Source organism: Nelumbo nucifera, chromosome 5, assembly GCF_055504915.1.
Source record: "Nelumbo nucifera cultivar China Antique chromosome 5, China Antique-T2T, whole genome shotgun sequence".
Lineage (NCBI taxonomy): Eukaryota > Viridiplantae > Streptophyta > Magnoliopsida > Proteales > Nelumbonaceae > Nelumbo > Nelumbo nucifera.
The window spans coordinates 18,366,532-18,392,420 of record NC_142653.1 but is presented as its reverse complement, the minus strand read 5'-3'; the positions used below and the strand labels follow the sequence as shown (position 1 = coordinate 18,392,420).

General features: G+C 41.9%; 2 protein-coding genes and 1 pseudogene across 6 annotated transcripts; 1 reads left to right on the top strand and 2 right to left on the bottom strand.

The window, feature by feature from the left end:
• The first annotated feature begins 917 nt into the window (after nt 1-917).
• Nucleotides 918-15,249, top strand: LOC104595563 (transcription factor GTE7-like). Of its 4 annotated transcripts, XR_016075930.1 has the most exons (5): nt 919-2,682; nt 2,770-3,025; nt 3,116-3,271; nt 14,775-14,927; nt 15,011-15,249. XR_016075930.1 is itself a non-coding variant. In XM_010256339.3 (3 exons), exons 1-3 carry the CDS (start codon nt 1,168-1,170, stop codon nt 3,208-3,210), a joined length of 1,866 nt encoding a protein of 621 aa, XP_010254641.1. In that variant the 5' UTR covers nt 918-1,167; the 3' UTR covers nt 3,211-3,680. The 4 variants fall into 4 exon arrangements, 1 of the variants encoding a protein (XP_010254641.1); XR_734909.3 differs by lacking the exons at nt 14,775-14,927; nt 15,011-15,249 and adding an exon at nt 3,418-3,680; XR_734908.3 differs by lacking the exons at nt 14,775-14,927; nt 15,011-15,249 and adding an exon at nt 3,392-3,680.
• On the bottom strand, nt 12,631-14,319 carry LOC104595920 (uncharacterized; annotated as a pseudogene). Its single transcript, XR_016076380.1, has 2 exons — nt 14,217-14,319; nt 12,631-13,819 (listed from the first exon to the last, which is right to left on the bottom strand). The product of XR_016076380.1 is annotated as an uncharacterized LOC104595920 (transcript).
• Nucleotides 15,250-17,879: 2,630 nt separating the features above from the next.
• LOC148791267 (uncharacterized) lies at nt 17,880-23,795 on the bottom strand. The gene is made up of 4 exons (XM_088888626.1): nt 23,113-23,795; nt 19,500-21,802; nt 19,033-19,424; nt 17,880-18,952 (listed from the first exon to the last, which is right to left on the bottom strand). The coding sequence occupies exons 2-3, from the start codon at nt 19,594-19,596 to the stop codon at nt 19,054-19,056; spliced, it is 468 nt and encodes a 155-aa protein (XP_088744752.1). The 5' UTR covers nt 19,597-21,802; nt 23,113-23,795; the 3' UTR covers nt 17,880-18,952; nt 19,033-19,053.
• Between the last annotated feature and the right edge of the window lie 2,094 nt (nt 23,796-25,889).

Here is a 25,889-nt window from a genome sequence, read left to right as displayed (position 1 = left end):
GGCTGTCAATCACTCAATTGTCAAATGTGAATTGTCAAAGTTCCCCGATCCGTATGTCTAAACGAGATGGTCGGCGTGGCATGTTTCACTTTTGGTTCATTCGTAATCGTCTGTATATGAGTATCTGTTTGACTGTTGTGAGGGAGTTTATATCATTGAGAGATATTTCTATGGGGCGCCTGTGGGGCGCATATGTAAATTCACTGTAAGCTACATGTCTACACATAATATGAACCCACATCATCAAGGTGGCCCACGTCATATTAAAAGGAAAACTTAGGCCGCGAACAAGAAAAGATTAAATCAGCGCCCCACTAGCACATCTCGGCGTGCCTGTACTCGTTAATGGGAGATGTTCCCAATACACGATTGCCATGTGTTGTGGGGCGCCGAGGACTCTGCTTCTTGACTTCCTTCTTGTTCATCGTTGGATTCTTCGTAATCTGACGTGGATCACCCCTTTCACGAAAGACCACCTGATCGTTGATATGAGAAAATATTCATAACAGAAAGTTAATTCAGCTACCAACGGGGCTTAGAAATGAAATAAAAAAAGAAAAATTCAGGGACGATGAACGACCTACCAAAACAGTTGAGCTTCGTCCACGTCAGCCTAGATGGACCCCATCCATTCCAGAAACCTAAATGCTTTGCTAGTCATTCATCCCAAATTCACGCCAAACCCAATTACCCAAACACCATATTCAATTCCTGCTCGACCAGCTTTGAAGCTTCATTAGCTGACACGCGTTTCCCAGCCAACCGTGACAGATGGGACGGTCAGAAGCTCGGGCAGCGTAAAAGTCCATAAACCGTTAGATGCAGGGTTCTTATTAGATCGACGTATGAGAAGTAACTCAAGGTCAGGACGGGCAGATCTGGTTGCCTTTAAGATGCGATGGTGCCGCTCTCTCGTTCCTCGCTCTGTTGAGGGTCTCGAAACCCTCGTCTTTGTACCGTTTCTTCTGTTTTTTATATTAATTATTTTTTTCTCTTCCTCTGGCCGCTTTCCGGCGATAAATCTCGTTTGCCGGCAAAGGTCGTCGTTTGTTCGCTCCCTTCCCCGGCACTCCTGCCTTTTCTCATGGTTTCTCAGCCACCTCCGACGGAAGTTTCTTTTCGGAGGCGTGCCGGATTCCGACCGATCCCATATAATCCCGTACATGCATGGCGTCCGCTCTCTTGGCCAGCCGAAATGAACCGTGTTGGGGAGAACGGAAGGTTTATATGAGGAAAAACCCTAATTCTAACCCTCACCTGAAGGCTAACCCTAACTCTAACCCTAACAAGCCGATCTATGACCCTCTAAGCCAGATTCATGGCCGGCAGGCCGACGAATCGGTAGCTGCTGCTCCGGCTCTGACAGATGATTCGTCTTCGCTGAAAAGGAAATCGATCAACCTCAACAACCGTAGAGAAACCTCGGTTGGTGGATATGTTACCTTCAATATTGCGGCCTGTTCAAGAAGAGAGCTGAAGGAGCTCAAGCAACGCCTGATCTTGGAGTTAGAGCAGGTCAGAAACTTGAGCAACCGGATCGAATTGAGAGAGATCCAATCCAGGTCCGGTTACAGCGCTTCTGGAGGCTATGGCGGTAGAGAAGTCAATTCTGCAACAAGGCCACCGCCGCTGCACCTAAATTACTCCTTAGATTCACTCGGTGCAGATGGAACAAAAGAGAAACGAACTCCAAAGGCGAACCAGCATTATAGACCCTCTGAATTCCTCTCGGCAAAGGATGAGGTGCCTCATGATAAAAAGAAAGTTTCAGGAAGTAAGCGTCCTCTCTCCCTGGCTCTTGACAGAGATCCAAAGAGGCCGGCATTGGAACCTGCTGTTAAAACAGGAAAGCCGATGTCTGGCGCCATTAAACGCTGTGGGCAGATATTGTCGAAGTTAATGAAACACAAGCATGGTTGGATCTTCAATGCCCCTGTTGATGTTGTTGGCATGGGGCTTCATGACTACAACCAGATCATCAAACATCCAATGGATCTTGGAACCGTAAAAACGAAACTTGGCAAAAATCTCTATGCAACGCCGCTAGATTTTGCCTCAGACGTTCGGTTAACCTTCAAAAATGCCCTAATTTACAATCCGAAGGGTCATGATGTTTATAACATCGCTGAACAGCTGCTGGCTCGCTTTGAGGAGATGTTTGAACTTGCATGCAATAAATTAGAGAATGAGCAGCCACGCATGAATGCCTCCACCCCCACCAATGAGGAGGTGCGACAAAGGTCTTCAACGCGGGTTCCAACGCCGGAGAGTGCAAGAAGACCTGATTCCCCTCAAGTTCCAGCCCCAAATTTGGCTCCAGTACAAAATTCTCCACCAAATCCACCAGCGGCTGCAAGGACGACTACGGTGAAGCAGCCAAAGCCAAAGGCGAAAGATCCTAACAAACGGGAAATGAGCTTCGAGGAAAAGGAGAAGCTGGGAAAGAGCCTGGAGAGCCTCCCTCAGGAGAAGATGGAGCAGGTGTTGAATATCATAAGGAGAAGAAATGCCAATGTGGCACAGCACGGTGATGAGATTGAGCTTGACATTGAGGTTTTGGACACTGAGACGCTATGGGAACTTGATCGATTCGTGTACAATTGCAAGAAGTTGATGAGCAAGATTAAGAGGCAAGCGATTGCTAGCAACCATATTTCTGCAGCACAAGAACAAGACATTAAGGTAATGGCATTATTTAATGTAGAAGTCCCTTGCTTTATGTTCCCGGCTTTTCCCTTGGCTAATGACATTTGTTTTCGTTTTAAGCAGTCTCCCATCCAGGACCATGAGATGCCTGAGGCTGGGGCTTCAGAGCGTACGGAAGCCGCTACAGCAGCAGAAGCCCAAACATCAGCTTCTTCTGCAAGGAAGGTCAAGAAGGGAGAAGCCGTGGATGAGGATGTCGATATTGGCGAGGATATTCCCACAAGCAACTTCCCCCCAGTGGAGATTGAGAAGGATGCCGGCTTAGCAAGCAGATCATGCAGTTCCAGCAGTTCAAGCAGCGGTTCATCCTCATCCAGTGGTATGAACGTGAAATCTATTGCTTTATCTGTATATCTTTCCTGTGTTTTTAGATATTCTGTTGCAGAGATCTTATTTGGAGTTGCTGCAGATTCTGATTCAGGAAGCTCGTCAGGAAGCGATTCTGATGCAGACGATGCACAGTCGCCATGCATTGGGTCAAAAGCTTCGCCAAGGACGTGGTGATGTGATCCCAATTCTGTGACCAATATATAAGGCGTTGAACTGGGGGAGTGATGGCGAAAAGGTACAAAACTCGCCACTCTCAATAGTTACTCTAAAGTTTGTGCTACGCTACGCGAGAGATTAATACAAAAAACAACCAAGGCGATGAAGCTGAGGCTTTGTGGATTCTGTTGGTTTATAGGTCGTCTTCTGTTAATGTGGTTGCAGTTTCGGAGGAAAGAGGATGGGGGTATCTTACGTGGCTTTGGCGCTCCTCTTTTGTACCATATGTAAAGAGAGACCAATATCGACCAAGTAGAGATCAGAGGAACGGTAGAATTGAGATGATGTAGGTTTAGGTTAGTCCACCAAGAACATGGAAAGAAGATACGAGTTGAGATAACCTTTTTTTTTCTTGTACCATACAACATCACCATGTGATTTTCTCATCAGAGATCTTTTGGCAATTTAATTCTTTCCTTCTTCTACAATTTTCATTTCATTGATCACCCCACTTGCCCTGGGCCAAGAATAGATCAAAGCAACCCCAATCCGCATGACACAGACGATGCAAAAAAAAAAAAAAAAAAACGAGTTCCTTTTGCTTAAACCTTATTCAACTCCAAGGACAAGCATGTGGCACTTGCTTTCTTTTATTTAAAATAATTCCTGAACTGGACTGACTGAAACGCTTTAAACATTTACCTTTGTTCTTAAAGCTTTTGCTATATATACATCTGGCTTTGCCAACTGCCATCTTTAATTAATTTAACTGGGTACTGACTTACTGGTCGATAAAAGATTTGTCCTACTTGGTAGGGTGCAGCCTGCAATGCTGCCAATGAACTGGTACTTGATCAGTCTGGAGAAAAATAAGAAAATGCACGACTCCCCAGTCCCCAGAAGAACATCTTCACTTTGCAACAAGTTGCGTTACCAGGGAAGAAAGGGCTTAAGCGTGCCTTGCCTTGACTGGTGGACCTGAAGTATTTAACAGATTAAGAAATAGGAACCAAGAATGGTGGCCGGTGGGGCAATACCCTCCGGCTTGGTTAATTCATCTTCCAATTTCAGGCATGGGTAAGAGACTAAGCATTTTCTTGTGTAGGAATCTCAATCGTTTCTTTTATGCTACAAACAGAACGTCTATTCTGACCTGACCGGGTTAAAGTTTCCATCTTTTTCACTTCCTTCCATGTCATCAAACCATTCCATTCTTAATTTCTTACTGTAAAAGTGCCACAATGGTTGTGTGGGTTTGGTAGTATCAACTCCATAAACTTGAAGCTGAAGCTGCTTCATGGAGCCAGAGAAACCAAGTTTGTAGGATAGTATAGTAGCACTTCCAAGCTATGAATGGCAATGGGGCGGGTTTGGGGCGGGGCACCCCCTCCCCTGTCCCCACTCCGAAGTCACGATACCTTGCCCCGTATCCATCCCGTCCTCGGTGGCAGGGTGGAGCATCCATTTCCCATTTCCCGAATGGGGGTATTCCAGAATTGAATTATAATACTTTAGGGATAATTCAAAAATAAAATTATGGGATTTTAGAATTTTAAAAATTTAGGGAAAAATTAGAGATATTTTAAATATCTATATTAAACTTAGAGGTATTTTACTAATTAACCTTCGGGTTTGGGGCAGATTCGGGGAATTATATATAAAACCCGTTCTTGCCCTGTACCCTGTTCGGGAAAAATTATTTTCCCTGTCCTTGTTTAGGATCGGGGAAAACCCACCCCATTCAGGGCAGGACCCCGGTTTTATGAGGGAAATTGCCATCCCTATTCCAAGCCCACATATACTACCGAATCAACAATGCTTTCGGATTATTCAAACCTCATATACTACGAGAAATATTCAAGGGTCAAATAGCAATTGCTGACCTCTTGAACAGGCCCAATCTGAAGATGTCTTGAGTAGCCAATCCACTATATTGGCTAAAGACTCAACTTTCGAGATGATTTTTCATCCTCACATGTTGGTATGATGATTTTTCAGGAACTAGAGAAAGGTGGAGAGAGATCTAAATGATGCGTCTATTTGGAAATTTCAATGACCAAAGAGATTCTATTGGTCCTAATTCCACCTGCTTTTGCCTAGAATTGCCGGCTTTAGGCCAAGTATGGACTACTATGGTTGCCTTATGTTTGGCAGCTAAGCTAGAAACCGTTGAGAAATCCTTCTATTTAAACTCAGACGTCAGACCTTGTATTTTTACACACATATATATATAGAGAGAGAGAGAGGTTGTTTCCTTTGACCATTGCCATAAATTATCACTAAAATCCAGCCAAAATGCAACTAATGGTTATAGTGCCATTTTAGAGTATACATAATCTTTTACCATATTGAGCAGATACTCTACTTTCATGAACCAGTCCACTATTAATACGACATGCAACAGACGTGCATTTCTGCTTGCTGACCTGATGCAAAATTACATACATTATATATAACATGTGAGGAGTTGATGATCATGCATGAGAGGACAATTAAAGATTTTTTTTAAAAAACAAAAAAAAAAACAAAACAAAAAAGAAGGTTGTGTTGAGGACATAAATTGTATATAAGTTGGATACAGAATGCAACATTTGATTTTGCAAGTAATCCCAATTCCCAAGGTAGAATTTCATTATATGACAAACTACTAGCTCCGAATGGCAAATACTTGAGACATAATGTCAAAACTAAGGTGGTAAATTTTAAAAGGGAAAACCTAACATTGCTAACAGAAGAATGAAAATGGAATATGTTCAGATAATCTATATTTCCAATTAATGCTGTGTGATACAACCAAATGGATGACATTCAGATGAAAGCTTCCCCAAAACATAAACTCACAAGTCACAACTGGTGCCGAGGTGACCAGTAAGCTCAAAAGCATGTTTTGCACCTAGAAATTTTGAGAAAACTGGCATTAATGTGGGAATATAGCTTATAATTAAATGCTATTTATTTAAGGCATCATTACCCTTAAAATTCCCGAAGTTAGGTATGTTTCCAGTCCACCCCTTCCCAGGACCCAGGTAATTTAGACCAGCATTAGGTAATGGCCTTATCATCAGCCTAAATATAAAGGAGGGTTATGTCAGGTTGGTAGCTGGCAAGGAACTAGATATGTGGCATGTGAAATGGCAAACCAGAATTTACATAACCAACCCCATATGGTCAGGACAAGGTTTAGTTGAATTGACTTGAGCATCAACAGCCTAACATAACAAAGTATTATAACAGAAAAGAATGAGCTCATTGAAGAACCTAAAAATGAAGTTATTATCAGTGTTTTAAGAGGCATGGGAGGGAGGCGTGCCCCTAAAACGCCTCACGTCCAGGCGAGGCGTCCCCAAAACACCCTGAGGCATTGACACCTCTGAGGTGTACGCCTCATGCAACTTTTTTACAAGGCGTGCTAGAGGCTTACGCCTCATGCACACCTCATAAAAAGACAGAAAAAAGAAAGGAAAGGAAAAGAAAGAGAAGGGAAAGGACGAGAAAGAAAAAAGAAACAAAAAAAAAGGGAAAAGAAAGAAAAGAATAGGGAAGGGAAGGGAAGGGAAAGGAAGTGAAGATAAGGGGAAAGAAAGTGGGATGGGGGCTCTGCCCCCGGACCCCCTTGGCTGGGGGGCTTCACCTCCCAGACCCCTTTCAATTAGTGTTATGCATTCTTCATTCTACTTAATATAAAATTATATATATATATATATATATATATATATATTAAAGCGAAAGGGGTGGTCTCCCCTTTCGCAAAACGAAATCTTACTATTCCTTCAAGCTTTTCCACGTATTCATATGTGGAAAAATAAAATCTTCCTTCCTCTTCTTAAAAATAAAGAAAAATAAGATCTTCCTTCCTCTTCTTCCTCATCCCCTTCCTCCTTCCTCTTCATCCCCTCCTCTTAAGGAGGCTTATGCCTCCTTGTGTTCGGGAGACTTATGCCTCCTATGTTCTGAACTACGCCTCACGCCTCTAGGTAGCGGAACACGTTGCATCACGCCTCCGTGTTTTAAAACATTGGTTATTATGAGGTATCTCCAATTTTACATGAGAATTTAGTATACAGATAACCCTTAAACAACCCAGCTCAACAAAGTCTTGTCCCAGTTATATGGGGTCAGATACATCAAAAGATGTGGAGCAAACCACCCAAGTTGCTTAATTCAGGAACCAAACGTAACATGTAAGACCAACATCCGCACATCACCTAGGGTGATATTGCTTACCAAAGATCCTTTTATGCTATGCCTTGCTGATCATGACTATGAAATTTTAGTGATGGAATATACTTTAAGGGCAGATCCATCTTATGGGCAATATTTGCAGGCAGTCTCAAATGTATAAAACACTTTCTGCAAAACCCAAGAAAAAATCTTCTTGGAAGTATTAATATGTTGCACATTGTGCCAAATACCCAAAGAAAAATATATCTAGTTCCATTATCTTAGATCGACACAGGTTATATGGTCCTATGCAGATTTAGGTGGCCAAATGATTCAAGTAAAAACAGCATTAATATGGGGAAAATAAGATAAGGAATTCAAATCCAAATTTTGGTAATGCTGATTAATTTTGGCTACTAAACTACTAAGGTCCCTATAATGAACTATTTCATAAAAAGGCTAATGGACAGCTACAGTAGGTATGAAAAAGGATCCTTTGATTCATGACAAAACCCAGGCAATCATCTTTCCATGCTAAAACCAAACATGTCAGCAGGTTACTGATCTATGAAAAAGAAGGAAGGATTGTTTGACCTAACTGAAGACAAATCGAGCCTTCAATTGCTAATAAAAGGTCCATCTTCAAAAGCTCAATTTGGCACAAGCATTTTTATTTGGTAAGCTTCTTCCTAGAATTTTGATACCATTTCAAGTCAAGCCGCTCACTACCAGAATACCAAGTAAATTATTACACAAACTTTCGTGCAACAATTCTCATCAATAGGGACTCTGAGAACAAGGTTCAGCAATCTCATAAGTAGCCCATTTTTATGTGGTTATCTCTACTAAGATGGAGTATCTAGAGGAAAGTATCAAATAAAATGGTAATCTCATGCAACTATGCTGGAAATAACAATTTAGAACCAAATAATATTTTATCAAGCAAAGTAAAAAAAAAAATCAGAACAAAAAACAAAGAATTGGACAAACTTCTCATGGATGATAGAATATGGCTCCAGGACTCGCAACATCGCATCAATAATTGAAAGGCCTACAGGGAGAACATTATGATGGCCAGCTAATACATTGGTCAGTTCCAGTGTTTTAAAAGGCGTGGGAGGTGTATGCCTGGAGGCGCCTCCAGGCAAGGTGCTCCCAAAATGCTTTGAGGCGTATGCCAGAGGCGCTGACACCTCTGAGGCATACCCCTCAGATGCAAGAGGCGTACGCCTCATGCATTTTTTTCATGAGGCGTGTGCCTCATGCACACCTGAAAAAAAAAAAAAGAAAAAAGAAAAAAAGGAAAGGAAAGGAAAAGAAAAGAAGGGGAAGGGAAGAAAAGATAAGGGGAAAGAAAATGGTCTGCCCCTGGCCCTTCGGCTCGCCCCCCAGACCCCCTGCCCCACCTTTTCAATGCAGCACAATTTGTTTTTTTTTTCAACTAGTACTGTGCATATTTATTCTTCTTAATATAAAAAGACTTTATTAAAAATAAAGAAAAAATGAGATCCCCCTTCCTCTTCTTCCTCCTCCCCTTCCTCTTCCTTCTTCCTCTTGACCCCCCTTCTCTTAAGAAGGCTTACGCCTCACACCTCTAGGTAGTGGAACGCCTCGCGTCACGCCTCCATGTTTTAAAACATTGGTTAATTCTAAATCATAAAATTTGGAGGAAATGATGAATGAGTTCTCATCTTCTAATAACTAACAGACAACACAAACAGGATATATACTCGGAAAACTGGAAACATCATATCAAATCATGATCAAAGTGGCTCCAGAATGATTGAAATCATAGTTGTATTTAAACGGTTCCTTTCTAGGTTACAGGGTGCCCACCTAAGCAACAAAATAACAAGGTGGGCTGCATGTTCTAATTTTATCTACAAGGACTGCATCATTTTAGTTGTGTTTTAATACATCATATCAAATACTATATGTTACCTATATTTTCTTTTAGGATTTTACTATTAAAATATAAAAGAACCAATGGTTTTGGAGAGAGAGAGAGAGAGAGAGAAGATGGCAAAAGAGGAGGGCCTTTCTTTTTTTTTCTTTCTGCAATTATTCTCTTAAAACTTTTATTAGTAAAAAGGTTTAGCTTTATTTTTGGTATACAATTGCTCTATTAAATATTTATTATATTGTAATGTTTTGCTTGAAATGCTTATAAAATAGATTTAAAATGCTATTCTCTTTGGGATATGATGATTCACCATGTTTTGATATGAAATTCTTTTTTATTTCATAAGGAACTATGCTATTCTTCAATTTGTAATCTTGCTGGATGGAATATACAACAAGGAAACTAACCCAATATTTAGTTTTTCTTTTCTTTGTCAAATTCCATTGCCTAGGCAAGTAGGGGCTTCATTGATGCCTACATTCTCCTATACACATTAACAGTCAAATCATGAACTCAAGATCAACAATGAGACTGTATAGGACATAATATAAACTTGGTATAGAGGTCCCATTTGATTGTGAGTTATCCTGACTACGACCCAACTGCACTGCGTAGAGATTGAAAAAACAACCCAGCTAGCTCCACCCAACACCTTCCCTGCCCATTCATCATTATCTCATCTGGTTTGAAGCAAAAAAGAAAGGTAGACTTTCCTTCCTAGTGCAGCCCACCCCTCACCTACTCATGCCCATAGATCAACCAAAGGTCAAGAGTCTGGTCTGGCAGAAAGACAAGTTCATATCAAGTGATATGTGAATTGCTGATAGTGCGACATTATCATAAACACTTATACAACTATGATTGAAGTGATATGTGAATTTCTGTTGCATAATAGCAATTCCAGAAGTCCTCCATTCAACAAAAAGGTGTTATTGATTTGGAGGAGCCTCTTCAAATGTATATAACAAGGGAAAACCATTTTATGCACATTTGCCTTGCTAAATCAGCAATGGGTGAGATTCATGTAATTTACACCAGGACAATCTATTGTAGGAAAGAAGGAACTTAAGTCATGTTACATCTTTTGTTTTCTAGAATTACTTGTGTATTATTGATACAGCATTTTGTATTTATAGGTTCAAAGTATATTTCGTTTTCTATATTAGTATGCATGTACCAAGTTATTTTTCAAGCATATCTCATAAATAAGTAGGCCATACAGAATTGAATTAGATTTCAGCTGGAAAATCTGTGTTAAACACCTCCTCATATTGCCACCAGATGCCAAAACACCAGTTGTTGTATTTGCTATTAAATAGCTTTAAGTGTATCCATAATGTTTCAATGTTTCAACATTTCAACAAAAAGATTTTGGAGGCTAGAATAATGTGGTATTAAATAGTTAGGTTCTCACTGCAAATGTTTGGACCTTAGGCTCAGTTTGGGAAGAGTACAAATACAAACAAGTATAGTGCAAATACAAGGTTTTGCATTGTACATATTTGTATTCGTACTCTTCCCAACTGAGCCTTAAGATATAAAAATAAAAACTTCCCACTTCTCTTTCATAAGTTGCACTGGAGCTGCTGGTCATGGAGTACCTTAAATCCTTTATTTACACCATTTCTCAAAAATGAATCATTTATTTATTTAGCACTGCAAAGAATATGAGCATATGCAAAACCTTCACCTTAACACCAATCAGGACATTGTCTGTTGGTCATGGGGTACCTTAAATCCTTTTATTTACACCATTTCTTAAAAAAATGAATAATTTAGTTATTTAGCACTGAAAAGAATATGACCACATACAAAACCTTCATCTTAACACCAATCAAGACATTGTCTATGAGGTTGGCAAGTTTCCAAGGGTCTCATGTTCAACCATGTGGTCCCACTGACTGATACAATCATGTGATGATATCTCGCTAGGAAACCTCTGTCTTGGGCTAAGTTGAACTTTTAATTCTGATAATACCAGAAAAGACTTTGACAGAGATCTTCTGCTACTCATGTCTGATTGCCCTAGAAATGCCAACTTATCCAGTGTTAACAGATGAACCAACATGGAATTTAAAAATTATCCAAGACAGTGATCTTTCATGCCTTGATTTTCCATTATTGGTTACATCATTATATTCGCATCCGATTGCCCTAGAAATCCACAGAAGCTTACTAACTTGATGTGTTGGAATTCAGTTGGACTTCACTCGGCACAACCATCTTCTATCTTTTCTCCAAAAAAAAAAAAAAAAATAGATGACTTCCTAAAGGGAATAACTATATCTTTGACACCTAAGAGAGCAAAATTAAAGGAGGGAACAAAGTATAGGCTTCTTCTTGATCAAAATAAAGGCTTTCTTTAATAAAGAGGAAAGAGAATTTTAAGAAACCACACCAAATTCCATTTATCTCTCCTGAAAACCAGGCATCAAACTCCCCCTCCCAATGATAATTTTGATCACTTCAAACTGATCCATTTTACAGTAAGGAGAATAAAGCCTAACAACCAATTTACCAAGAATTTTCCCCGAATATATGGTAAATCAAAGCTCAGTAGCAATTTCTGCTAATCCTTAAATAAATAGTCACCTCTCTACCATGTATGGGACACAAGCAAAATAATTTTGGAGGAACAGAAATAAATAACTTTTTGGAAGACAATAAATTTTGATAGATTTCTTTCTTTCTGATTCTTTTGCACATAAGAATTTTTATTGGAAAAGGGAGGAAGACAAAAGAAAAGGAACTCATCTTAGTCGCCTATACAATAACCTAATGAGGAACCCCTGAAGCCACTGATTTGACAAGAGATAACTGTGAAGAGATAACAAAAAGAATAATCTCTAATAGCAGCACATACATGACAAATAAAATTTCTCGGAACTCATAAAAAGGGAAAGAATGACAAATAGCCAATTGAAATCCCCAGTAATAAATCATTAAGACAACCCCGTTTAGGAAACACAAAGAAACTTTCCCAACAATAGAGACAAATCTGAAGAACTTGGAAAATAATAATTCCCACTAGGATCGCATACCTCAAAAGCAGAATTTCATAGTACCTCATAACAGGCCTGAGCCCAGCCAGGCTAGCAATGATCACCTGTGGGGGTTTTGACCTTGATCATTGATCCACACCATTGACTCTTTTTCCTTGTACTTATATGTTTCAATTCTCAATGATATCTTCTCGCCTACTATATAATCCCCCCCTTATTGTTTGTTTCCACCATGCATATAGATCCTATCTTTCATGTTATTGACAATCCAGGTTATGGAAGTAACTATAGAGCAAGTCCACAGTATAAGAAGCATTGTACATATTAAAATGGTAATTTCCAAGGATAAGATTATTGTAAGACACTAAAATATGTGATTGAACTATTTTCCTATTTGAACTGCAATTGCTTTTTTATTATTATTATTATTGTGTCAAAGAAACCAATTTGTGCCTTGTATTGGGACCATCCAACAAACAACTTGAAATAGTACGTGCACCAGCATGGCAAAAAGATGTTATTGGGATTAGAAAACAATTCTGTCTGATCTTGCTTGCCAAGAAAAATCCTAATCACTATCATCAGAGTCATAATTCTGGAAGAGTGCTTGCAGTCAGTGTTTGTATTACCCGGTTTTGGGTTCTTCCACATGCTTGCTCTCTTCTTGTGTTACTTAAGTAGCATTTAAAGTGGGAAGAGGAATTTTAAAGACAGAACATCTGACTGAAGAAGATGTGAAGATGAAGTTACCTTCCTTACGAGCACCAGCACCACCAATTGTTTCTTTACCATTTGAGCTGTCAAAAATACTGCCTTTTGTCAATGAATCCACTGGTTTGCCTTATGGCTCTTCTGAAATTTTCCTTCTTCTTAAATCATTTTGTGCACCAGTATCAGTTGAAAGCAGATTGAAATTGTTGTCATCATCCGCATCTTCATCCTCATCATGAATTCTTCGAACAAAAACCTTGGGAAAACAATCGATTTTATAAGTGATTCATCCTCTTCTTCCAAGTTCTTCTCCTTTTCCTGAGCTGTACGTTGCAGGGCCTCAAAAATTGCATTCACATTCACAGTTACATGCCTTGATTTCATCGATTTCATTGCATCCAGTGTGTTCTCCAAAGATTTCATTGCGTCCCTTTTCTTGTTCTCTTTCTCTGTTTCCTCATCGTCTGCACACCAAGGCACAAAATTACGAGTTGCACCTGATTCGACAACAAAGTCTGAATCTTGTGGATCAGTCTTTATTGTTAGTTCAGCTGAACACTTGGTGCATTTGAAGCATAACCTGAATATTTGGATTCCCAAGTATCTCTCCTCAGTTACATCTTTTTTCCCGGGAACTGAACTTGGTCCCTTCGTAGACGTAGCAACAAACGTACTTTTAGCTGCTGGTTCTTGGGTTGTCTCCACATGAGCAGCTTGGAAGGATCAAAATCTGGAGGATAATACTTCAGAACTTTCAAAAATCTTGGGTTATGATCAATGCTACTTCGATCAGCCCTTCTTGTAGGTTCGGGATTCGAACGCGGGAATGTGGCGATGCTGGGGGATTCAACTCGATCGAGGGTTCAATTCCTTTGTAAGTCGATAGGTAAGTAAGTAACGTACTAGGTCAGACACGGTTGCTTGCAGGCGAGGTTCTTTGAAGTGGTGGGTTGGTCGCCGGACGAGGACGGGGTCAGCGTCGGTAGTCTGGAGAGCAGCGGAGTGAGACAATGACGACCGATGTGCGGTTGGCAGTGATGCTATGGTGGTGGCGGGGGGAGGTGTAACCTGTAGAAGTAAAATATAAAATAGGGATTATTGCTGATTAGTGCAATTTTTAGGCCCTATTATTAATAAAAAAGTTAATTTTTTAAAAATAATATTAAATAAAAACAAAATACTGTTCATCTTCTTCGTTTTATAAATCATCTATAAGCGCCGCCGCCTCCGGCAACGTCTCCGCCTACCTCCGCCTCCGACAACGTTACCGAAGGTGGGCGGAGGCAAAAGAGGCGGCGGCAGCAACGTTGCCGGAGGTGGGTGGAGGCAGAGGCGCTTCCGCCTCCGCATCAGCGCCCACCTCATTTCTAGAGACTTAGGTGACATGGAAAGTGACCAACCAATCTAAAACATAGAATGGTTGTCATGTACAGCTTGCGTCGACAAAGCTAACACACAAACGATCGAACATATGTTCTCACACAACACGTCCAAGGTTGGTTAATGTAGCTTGCTGGTTAGTACCCACCAAATTAACCAAACTTGCAATTAGTTGCATCCTCTCAGGACTTTAATTTACACCGCTTCAGAAAAAGTAGTCTTATCTAAAATTCCAAGAAAACTGAGCAAACGCCTTACAATAAGCTTCTTACTGTTATTTAATGGCCGATACAATTCACTCCTCCCAATCTGTCTCATAATCCTAAACACTGCAGAAGAGGGGGGAAATGGCACTTCCCCAGTTTCTGTAGTACTTGGTTCTAAGTTTCTTCTTCATTGTAAGCTTCTTTGCTTTTGATCTGCAGGCGACAGATCCTCCTTTAACACTGGACTCTTACGCTTCGACATCTCCTACCGTGCTGGAAATTGTGAGGAAGGAGATGGAATGTGCTGTGCAATCGGATCCACATAATGCGGCATTCATTCTCCGGCTGCATTTTCATGACTGCTTTGTACAGGTTAGTAGTCCATTGCTTCTGGGTTTCTTCCGTACTGTTGGTTTCCTGCTGGCTTCTGGGTTTATTCATATTGAGCCTTGTAGATATATATACACATACGCCATCTGGCTCTGGGTACATAACAGAGAGTCGTTGGAGGCGGAGACGTTGTCAGAGGTTGTTAGAGGCGACGACGGACGGTGGTGCTGATGATGAATGGTTTGCAAAATAAAAGAAAATGAACAGTATTTTTGTCAAGTTTCAATTTAATACACTGAACTGAAATTTGGGGCATGTGAAATGACACAAATACCTTTTCAATGCCATCTAATTTTCTTTATAATGCCCTTTTGTGAAAACGACACAAATTAAACGTTTTGAATTTCCGTATATCCCAGACGTCTACAAGAGAATTTTCTGTATATTTCAGAAAAATAATCTAAAAATTTAAAAAAAAAATCAAGAAAAATTAACTTGTTTGTGCAAATTATTTCAAATTCAATCCTTATGATATATTAGGATCCATACGGAAGACCAGTTAGATTGTAATATCTTAACGGCACAAAGCGGACTTTTGGATCATTAACATTAATTGGTAAAAGGAATCCTAAACAGGGAAAATAAGTAAAGGAATGAAAAGCTGAGGTAACATACTTGCGAAAAAATAGACAGATATCCAACATCTTCACAGAGCAGAAATATCTAGTTTCTGATTCGCGGAACGGTATTGATCGTCATCACGACTACCCCTCCCCCACCCATCAGTGAAAATAAGTAATGAAAAGCTGAGGTAACATCCTTGCGAAGAAATAGACAGAGATCCAACATCCTAACAGAGCAGAAATATCTAGTTTCTGATTCGCGGAACGTATTCATCCTCATCACACTACCCTCCCCCATCCCATCAGTGACTCTCATAAACCTAAGCTTTTTAGCAAATTTGCATCCCTAAATTCATTATTGATGAAGGGTGATTTGCCCGACCTAGAAAGAAGGGGACACGCGCGACCTGATTAAGGGATGACAGTTCAGCCTGGCAAGCCTATTTCGCAATATTTGGAGCTCGGATATTCAGCTATCTCGGTCCAAAACTCACCTTGGTGTCGAGGCACCTCGGCATCCAATCCAGTTTGAAACTAAAGAATTGAAATATTAGCTCGGAGATAACAACCCGAATCGCCACGTTACCGACTCCAGAGGTCTCTCCAACGGACCCCAAGTTACTCGAGATCACGATGAGCTAACAGATCCCAACTTTTCCAAGATCACAATGAGGACTCATCCCGAATCCACTAGAGTCGGAAGTGAAACGATAAGTCTTATCTACGTACTGCTCATTCGGAAGTGGAACGAACCCTATCTTCACACCCCGGAGATCCCGGAGCTCTTTCGTGAGACTCACGACTACTCCAGTATATAAAGATGACAACCCTCAAGGCAAAGGTACGCGTGATTACTCTACTCTCTAGCACTCAAGCTCTCAAGCTCTCAAGCACTCAGCTCTCATTTACAGCATACTAACTTAAGCATCGGAACGACCTTGCCAGGTTAGCCACCCCTGGTTCTCTGATAGATTGTTTTGCAGACCACCAATCCAGCTCGCCGTCCACCTGGAGTCCGGATCGTCCTCCAGCTAGGAGTAGTTAGAACGCAACGCGACCCGAAGGGTAGAGCGTCAGTCAGCTAAGTACGTCCTTATAGACGGACAGCTGTATAGAAGATCTTTCACACTCCCCTACCTGCATTGCTTGTGACCCTTAGAGGTCGAGCATGTACTCTGCGACACCCATGAAGGCTTGTGTGGCAGACACTTGGGGGGTAGAGCACTTGCACAGAAAGTGTTGCGGCAAGGCTATATTATTGGCCTACGATGAAGACAGATGCACTCGAGCTCGTCAAGAAGTGTGATAGGTGTCAGAGGCACGCCAACATTCACCATCGACTTGCTGTTGATCTGAAATGCCTCACTAGCCCATGGCCCTTCGCATAGTGGAGAATCGACATCATTGGCCCATTCCCACCAACAACAAGACAGAGGAGGTTCCTGGTCGTACCAGTAGACTACTTTAGGAAGTGGGTGGAAGTCGAACCCTTGGTGACGGTCACAGCCCGGAACATACATAATCTTTTGGAAAAACATAGTATGTCGCTTCAGACTACCTTGGGTACTAATATCCGACAATGAGAAGCAGTTCGAAAATATCAAGTTCCAAAACGGGTGCTCTGAAATAGAGATCCAACAGAATTTTACCTCGGTGGCACACCCCCAGGCAAACGGGCAAGCAGAGGTCACTAACAGAGCGATACTATGCAGACTGAAAGTTCGCTTAGCTCGAGCCAAGGGGTTGTGGGTGGACAAACTGCCTAGTGTCCTTTGGGCCTACCAAACTACCATTAAGACCGCCATGGGTGAAACCCCTTTCAACCTCACTTACGGCACAAAAGCAGTTATCCTAGCAGAAATCGAGGTGCCCACACTACAGTTGGAGGCCTACGACAAGGAGATGAATGATGACGAGCTCCGTACCAACCTAGACCTGGTAGAAGAGGTACGGGACCTGTCTTACATCCGGACTACAGCTTGCCAACAAAGAGTAGCTTGGTACTATAACGCCAGAGTCAAAAAATGACACTTCCGCGTCGGTGACCTAGTTCTTCGGAAGGTTATGGTACCTGAGCCCGGTGTTGTTAAGCTCGGACCGAATGGGGAAGGTCCGTACCGAGTAAGGCGGGTGTTCGAGGAAGGAACGTATGAGCTCGAGACTTTGGAAGGCAAGCAGGTATCTCGAGCATGGAATATCGACAGCCTGAGAAGGTACTACTTGTGACCACCGAACTAGTCATCGAACTGGAGAGAGGACTGCGAGTCACTCTCAGAAGCCTAAGGGTCATGGTGTCGAGCTGACATAAGACCTCGACACTACGACAAGTCCTAGTCGCCTCTTCGGCATAGGTAGATAAGTCCTAGTCGCCTCTTCGGCATAGGCAAACCAGTTCTCGCGCCAAAGGCATAGACAATTCGGATACAAACCCTACGACGTGTAGCCCACCTCGACGTATAACGACAGGTTAATCCCATTTGAAGTCAGACCTGTTGGCTTGGCATTAAGGGATAACCAACACCTAAGCGAGTAGCCCATGTGCAGACAGGTCGGGTATATACCCTATAGTGTTCGCCCACCTCTGTGTACAATGATACAAAGTTATCCCTACTTGGAGTCCAGCTTGTTTGCTCGATAATTCGGGGTTAGAAAAAAATTCACTCCTATTTGGTTCAGTTTGCTAGTTTGGGAGTAATCTACACTTGAAAAAAAAATTGCACACAAAGATTGCAAAAACACTTGTATTTCATTGATATGGAATTTCGGGTACAAAAAAAATTACAATAGACCAAGCTCGGAGTATTACAGAAGGGGGTCCAAGAAAAGAGGCATCTAGTTACTTCGATGCTTCTCATCCTTACTAGAGGCTTCGACAGGAGGATCTGTCTCCATGCGGCTCTCGCCAGCACCGGTCTCCTTATCTTCGTTGAGCAGGTCGCCGTCACTTTCTGCTTCGGAGTCCAGATCTTGGGCAGCTTCGACGGCCATTTCCTCTGTGATCCTCGAAGTGGTTATGGCATCGAGGTCGAGCTAGGGAAATTCACGTCGAGTCAACCACCTGCTAAGTTTGAATCCTTTGCGGTAACTTTCCATCCCTACCTCGACCAGCTCTTTCTGAAACTCTGCTGAGGACTTGTATTCCTCGACAGCCTTAGCCTTGGCCTCCTCCATCGCCTGAAGAAGTAGCTTGGTTCGTTCCTTCACATGGGCCTCGAGGTTCTCCACCTCCCTCTTCAATGCCGCCTCACGCTCCTCGAGCTCCATCTTCTTCGACATCAACAAAGTGAGCAGCTCCTTAGCCCGCGCATCGTTCTTTAGTTGATTGTTTTCATTGCGAGCTAAGTTCAGTTCAGTGTGGGCTTTTTGGGAAGACTCCTCGGCTCCGAGGGCCCGCTTCAAGTTCACCTCGGATTGATAATCCAAGGCGTGGATGGTGGAATTCACCTACCAAGAGAAGAAAATAAGCGTCAGTATACAAAAATCCAAGTACAAGACAATTTGAAAAGACAAGTCCGAGAACTTACCACCATGCAATGAGTAGCTGCTTAGGCCCCGAGCTGAGCAACTGGCAATTCGGCCCAACAAGCAACCTCCTCAGCAAATACTACGTCCTTGTTCTTGAGAAGGCCAAATTTTGGAGTCAAAATACTCCGAACTGCGTCGTCGCTGCCCGAAGAAGCGGTAGTTGCCGGGATGGGCTCCGAAGACGTAGCCTCCTCGAGCACCTGGGGTGGGGAGGGCTTGCCCGAGTCCTCTTCGACCAGAACTATCACAGGAGGCTGATCGGCAGTTGATGGCTGCTCGGGCTCAGGAACGACAACTGGTGGGTGCTCAACGCGAGCCTTCTTGGAGGCTCTCTTCTTCTTCCCCCTCTTCATGCTCCCAAAGAGCTCGTTGGTGGGGATGTCCATGACAACTGCGACAAAAAATGAACTGTCAGATACAGTACTGAAGTAAAACTGATGGGAAAGTACATCAAACAGTGACCTACCAGGACTCAGACTGGCCTGCACGAGCTTCTCCTCAATCACAAAGTCTTCAAACTTCAGGCGGAACTCCGCCCAAGATCGGAGCGCCTCCCTAGTCATCAGGTCCAACCTAACGCTGGGGTCCTAGATGGCTGCCCTCCAATGAGTCGGGAAAGGCCACCCCTCAGTGTTGCGGACCACAAAATAGCACATCTTCCAGGCCGAGACCTTGTTAGGGAGCTCATGCAAAAGTTTGAAACCAGGGCGAGGTGACAGATAGTAAGTTCGTCTGTTCTCAGGCAAAACACAAGACGAATTCTTCTTTATGGAAAGAATAGAAGAAAAAATGTCAAGGTCAAGGGGAAGGTTGTAATCGTGAAAAAGTGAAATGGTCCCTACGATGTTGCGGATAAAGTTCGGGTGTAATTGATCTATGGTGATGTTGAAAAATTTTACGATCTCGACTATGAGAGGGCGAAGTGGAAGGTGAAGACCAGCTGCGAGCTGCTCCTCGAAGATCACGATCTCGTCGTAACCGTGATCCCAAGGGAAGTTGCCTAAAGGGATGCTATACACAAAGTCGTTGGGATATCTGTACCAAGCTACTAAGGTTAGGAGCATGTCTGTCGTCATTGTCGTCGGGCCGAAGTTGTCTGGCAGCCGACCTTGATGTGAGGTGGAAGCCAGGTTACCTGAGGCCTCTCGCTCCCGCCGAGGTGAGTTTACCTCGGAAGGATCGTGAACTGCATCCTGACCCAAAGTAACCTCCTTGGTAGGGCAAGGATCCACAGTTTGAGTCAAGGTACCCACCTCGGTTACAGCGGATTCACCACTCCCGTCTAAGAGACTATCAAAGCTAAAGCTAGACCTACTAAAAAGACACGGAATCAAAAAGAAAAAGCAAAGGGAGACTCACCAAAAGGAAGACCGAAGAAAGGAAAAGCGACCTCGGAAAGACTTGAACGCGACCTCAAAGATTGTGGATTTGCATACTTGTGGCGAGGAAAACGAGCCCCTTGGCCCCTATTTATAGCTAGTATATCCGGGGATCAACAGTCGAGATCAACATGATCTAACGACTCCTAGGGAAACCGGTTGCATGACCCTCGATGTTGAAATTGATTTAGTGCGTGTTTTGACGTCCGCAGCGTTTATAAAATGGCGTGATGTCCACACGTAACTCAGACGCGACCTGGGTTATTCTTGGGTTGAGTCGGGCGGTCGAACAGGTCCGACCAACGATTCGCCCATCAAGGCGCCTAGACCTCGTGCCAAATCCACCTGGACTCATCATGAACTCCCCGCACCGGGTTGAGATCCCTAACTCGAGGAGTGGAGGGCAATTGATGAAGGGTGATTTGGCCCGACCTAGCGAGAAGGGGACACGTGGGCGTGACCTGATTAAGGGATGACAGCTCAGCCTGGCAAGCCTATTTCGCAACATTTAGAGCTCGGGTATTCAACCACCTCGGCCCAAAACTCACCTCGGCATCCAATCAAGTTTGAAACTAAAGAATCGAAGTATCAGTTCGGAGCTAACAACCCGAATCACCACATTACTGACTCCAGAGGTCTCTCCAACAGACTCCAAGTTACTCGAGATCACGATGAGCTAATAGATCCCGACTTTTCCGAGATCACGATGAGGACTCATCCCAGCTCTGCCAGAGTCGGAAGTGAAACAATAAGCCTTATCTACATATTGCTCCTTCGAAAGTGGGACGAACCCTATCTCCACACCCCGGAGATCCCGGAGCTCTTTCGTGAGACCCACGACTACTCCAGTATATAAAGACGAGAACCCTCAAGGAAAAGGTACGCATGATTACTCTACTCTCTAGCACTCAAGATCTCAAGCACTGAGCTCGCATTTACAGCATACTTAAGCATCGGAGCAACCTCGCCGGGTTAGCCACCCCTGGTTCTCTGATAGATTGTTTTGCACACCACCGATCTAGCTCGCCGTCCATCTGGAATCCAGATCATCCTCCAAATAGGAGTAGTCAGATCGCACACCATCAAGTACTATACTAAGCAAATCAGTAATCCCAAATTAAAGAAAATAAACAGTTCCTTACCAATGTATATGCAGTTGGATATATGGATCGCTCGGGGGATGACTGTTCCTGAATATAATGGTGTTATCATTTATGCATTCCCAATCCGATACCTCGTTCCTCGCAATCTCCTTTGCCATTCAGAGGCCTCAATCTTACAGAAACAAAAATCTTCTTTTCGTGGGTACCTTTCTCTTGCGCCTTCTCCGGTGCATAAGCTCCTCCCCGCCGATTTGCCCCGTATCTACACCCCTACCGGCTATCGCCTCCTAGAGCCCGAATGAAATGGGAAATATGGTCAGACATATACGTAGGAAAAAAAAAAAAAATGAAAAAAGATGGTTCAGATTGATGGCAACGGTAGTCACAGCTTTTCCCCTGTTCCACAGAAATGCAAGATGGTCCGGATACAAACGAGGTTGTACTCGTATACAACATCAGACCCAATCTCCATTATAACCTCATTACCTACAACAGCTACCTAATGATGACTTTAACTCGCCATTGTTGGCTTGAATGTCAGGGGGACTCGAAACGGATAACTTTCCGAAATCGCGACCTTGGTGCTTTGAGACGAAGTCACGCTGTTTTATGTATTTTAATAGCCCATGATTTGGATTTCTCGGAAGATGGCCCCGCAACCATTACAGACTGTTTCAGCCTTCTCCCTACTATTTTATGTTTCATTTTTTCCCGGACACTGAAAATTTCACAAGCGTCACAGCTTGAATTCTCCGTTGTAGTTCAATTGTACTGTCTGACTAAATTCGTCTATTCAGCAATTTTATCTGATTTCGCAGTGATACATTTTAAACTTCGGGTGTTAACTTCATACCATCCAAAATTCTGGGTATTAAATTGGAATTTTTTTTAAATAATTTTTTTAAACTATCCTTATGATTTAATTAATTGATTAATTATACCCTTATTGTTTGAAAATTGACTACCGTCAAAAACAATGCAAAATGATTAAACTATCCTTCAGAGTTTAGTTGTTGCTGCTGGGTAGAGTTACAGAACAGTGGGTGGAGTTACAAGGCAGTGCCGCCACCGTCGCCCAGGAAGAAGAGAGAGATCAGACTTCATGATGAATGCTAAATATTGAATCGGCCGGAGGTTGATTCTTCTCTTGTGCATTTACAACAGTTGGGAAGATGGTTCACAGTGTTTATTTGGTTGCCCTAATTTACCAGTTGTTCTCTTCTCTTTCAAATCAGACCACATCACAGTGTGCATTAAATCGGTGATATGTTCACAGTGTGCATTTACAACAGTTGGGAATTGATCACCAGTTGCCCTAATTTACCAGTTGTTTTTTCAGCTACATTTACAACCGGTGATCCAGACCAACTAATTTAATGCACAAGGTCTGAGATCTCTGGTCCGTGATCTGGGTCTTGCGGCCTAAGAGGAAACAATGTTAAGAATGTTGAGGTGAAATCTTCAATCGAAGAGGAGCCGACGAGAGATTTGATAGAACGTCTTCTCGAGGTGGAGCCCATATTGATATTGGGAAACTCGCGGACATCGAGGAGCCGAAGAATATTTTACTATAGGAATACAAGAACCTACTGGTTACCTGGTAAAACCTACGACAGAAGAGGAGTCCAAGAACAGCCCGGTACAATCTGTAGGAACAGAGGAGTCCTAGGAGCTCAATGGTGATCCAGTGAAACCTGCTATAGAAGAGGGGTACAGGAACAATTCCCTGCTATAGAAGATACAGGAACAATTCGGTTCCTCTGAGAATTTTTTTCCAAGGCGTTCTCCCCTGCGAAGTGGCAGATGTAGACAAAAAAGAAACCCATGAAGAACAGAACCGTCAGGAGCACCACCACATCAGAGCCATGGAGGAATCGAAGGTTGACATGGGTTGCAAGGGTTTTCTAGCTGCCACTGCCGAGGCGATGACAGGGGTTAGTGGCGGAACCAGGTAGTAATCTTGGGGAAGAGACAAAGACTCATCGGGGTCGGGGGCATCTCTGTCGAGGAGTTTTCGGGTGTGGGGTTTCTTCATCGGTAATGGCTGACTTGCTTTCGGGTGCGGGGTATCTCTGTCGAGGAGTTTCCAGGTGTGGGGATTCTACATCAATGGCCCGAGACAAATTTACAAATTGTGTGCTCGGAGGGGTGGATGGAAGCATACACAAAGAGGCTTTGTGACAGGGAAGAACTGTTGTTGGTAGACATCCTTCTCCAATTCCAAATACAAGTTTGGTGAAAAAGAAGGGGAGAGAGGTGAAGGGTAAAATTGGGATTGGAATAAAATTAACAGATTTTAACGTAAGGGTAAAATTAATCAATTGTTAAAAACAGTTAGTCAATTTTCAAACAGTAAATGTATATTTAGTCAATTAACTAAACCATAAGAGTAGTTTAAGAAATTTATCCAAATTAAAAAGTAACAGATTTAAACTTACATTGAGGTTTCTCCTAAACCTCGATAACCTCCCCTGTTAGAATTTTGTCTAACAAGATCATCAAAAGGTTTCCTTTACCCTTATTATTTCTTCGAATTTTCAAAAGAAAGACAAAAAACATGCACCAAATCCCATGCCATGTTCAATAACCATTAACCATAGCAGACCTCCTCCTAATATCAAAATCATGGTTTCTCCAGCCAATCTTTTGCCTCGTCAGGTTCAAGGCTGAGAGAGCTTGAGAGCTTCTATTAAACCATTCCTCTAAACACAGGGACCCAATGCCCTCATGCTAGATGAATAAAAGCGCTCCATTCTTAACCAAAACCCACGCACCATTATTTTCTCTTCTTAACAAAAAGCAATGGGTATCTATGTTGGAGAAACAGGACAGAAGACGGAATTACAAAAGTTAGAAAGTGGATAGTGTAGATATTTTACGGTTGTTGGAGCAGAGTAGTAGGTGCCATCCTCTTCTCTTTGGGTATTGTTTTGGCTTTTTTAAAACAAAAATTACCAACATGTATTGTTTTTGCAGGAACCAATGGAGGCACTCCAATCCAAATGAGAGCTAATGGGAAATTGGAAACCAATAAAAATTACAAGAGAAAGATAACCAGAAATTTAGTCGACGAGTTCAGACAAATTGGCAAGACCCCCGTCTGATGGATCACATACAAACAAAAATGGAAGGTCTCGACAGAGCTCTTATTTCTCCCTCAGTTATCAGTTATCCACAGAGTCACGTTAGTTGTTCCATAACAGACAGGGTGCCATTTGATGACAAAGATTCCATCAAGCATAAATAAAGCGAAATAAATAGAAACTGTTCAAAAGTGAATTATTTCAAAGAAAATTTAATCTTGTAACTACTTTCGATTATTCAATGGAAATTGCAGTCGCATAGCTATCAACAACACCATACTGTACAAACAAAACCAAAGGAGAACATGTGGATGAACTCGATGGCTTGTTGGTTTTTCAGAAAAAGATAACCATAATTAAGAACTCATTAGTTAAGCAAAGCCCACAAAAGTGTAGAATTTGGGTTTTTCATAAAAATTAACGTCACATACATATGGAACTTGATGAATCGTTAGGAGAGGAGAGGAGAGGAGAGGTTTTTTTTATCACAGGTCTGATCCAATTTGAAAAGAGGGAAGGTTTTATTATTTAGGAGAAATGTTAAGGGAGGTTTAAGTCTTTTACCCAAAAAAAGAAGGCAATCTCAATGCCTTATTTTTTATTTTTTTGGATAAATCCCTTAAACCTCCTCTCTAGGTTTGACTATGGTATGAGAAATACATGATATCTGAAAAATTGAGAGTAATCAATTAGTATAATAAACGTGTTAACCAATCAGGTGGAATTTATCAAAATTGTGGGTTTTGATTGGTCAAAATTCTTTCAAACAGATTCGAATCAAGGTATATTTGAATCCGATCCTACACTGTTCATATCGGATCTGATAGGACTTGATCTGAATTCGAATCCTATTGGATCTTCGGATCTGATTTGATCCAACTTGTTTTCTTTAAAAGTTAATAAATTATTAAAATAAAATATACCAATTTAAGTAAAGAAAAAACAAAAAAAAATACAAGCTTTTTCTAATTATTTTCATCATATATACATGTTTTTTATAAAAAATAAATAATATAACAAATTTATAAAAATATAATATAAATAATATATTTATAAATAAATAAATAACATATATATATGTATTATATATATTTATATTTATAAGTATACAACACATCATATCGGATCTTCTCGGATTGGATAGGGGTGATCCGAATTCGACCAAATGGGATCGGATCAGATCATGATCCTATCCATTTGCACCTCTATTTCAATACCATATCTTTTCAGCATCATAGATTTTCCCTTTCTAAAAAGGTTTTAAACCTCCCTTCAACTAAGGGTGTCAATG

Coding starts and splice junctions, on each gene's coding strand:
- LOC104595563 (XM_010256339.3), top strand. CDS start 1,168: ATGGCGTCCGCTCTCTTGGCCAGCCGAAATGAACCGTGTTGGGGAGAA. Junction 2,683..2,769: donor CACAAGAACAAGACATTAAG/GTAATGGCATTA, acceptor CGTTTTAAGCAG/TCTCCCATCCAGGACCATGA. Junction 3,026..3,115: donor CGGTTCATCCTCATCCAGTG/GTATGAACGTGA, acceptor GAGTTGCTGCAG/ATTCTGATTCAGGAAGCTCG.
- LOC148791267 (XM_088888626.1), bottom strand. CDS start 19,596: ATGACTAGGGAGGCGCTCCGATCTTGGGCGGAGTTCCGCCTGAAGTTT. Junction 19,425..19,499: donor GCAGGCCAGTCTGAGTCCTG/GTAGGTCACTGT, acceptor TTTTTGTCGCAG/TTGTCATGGACATCCCCACC.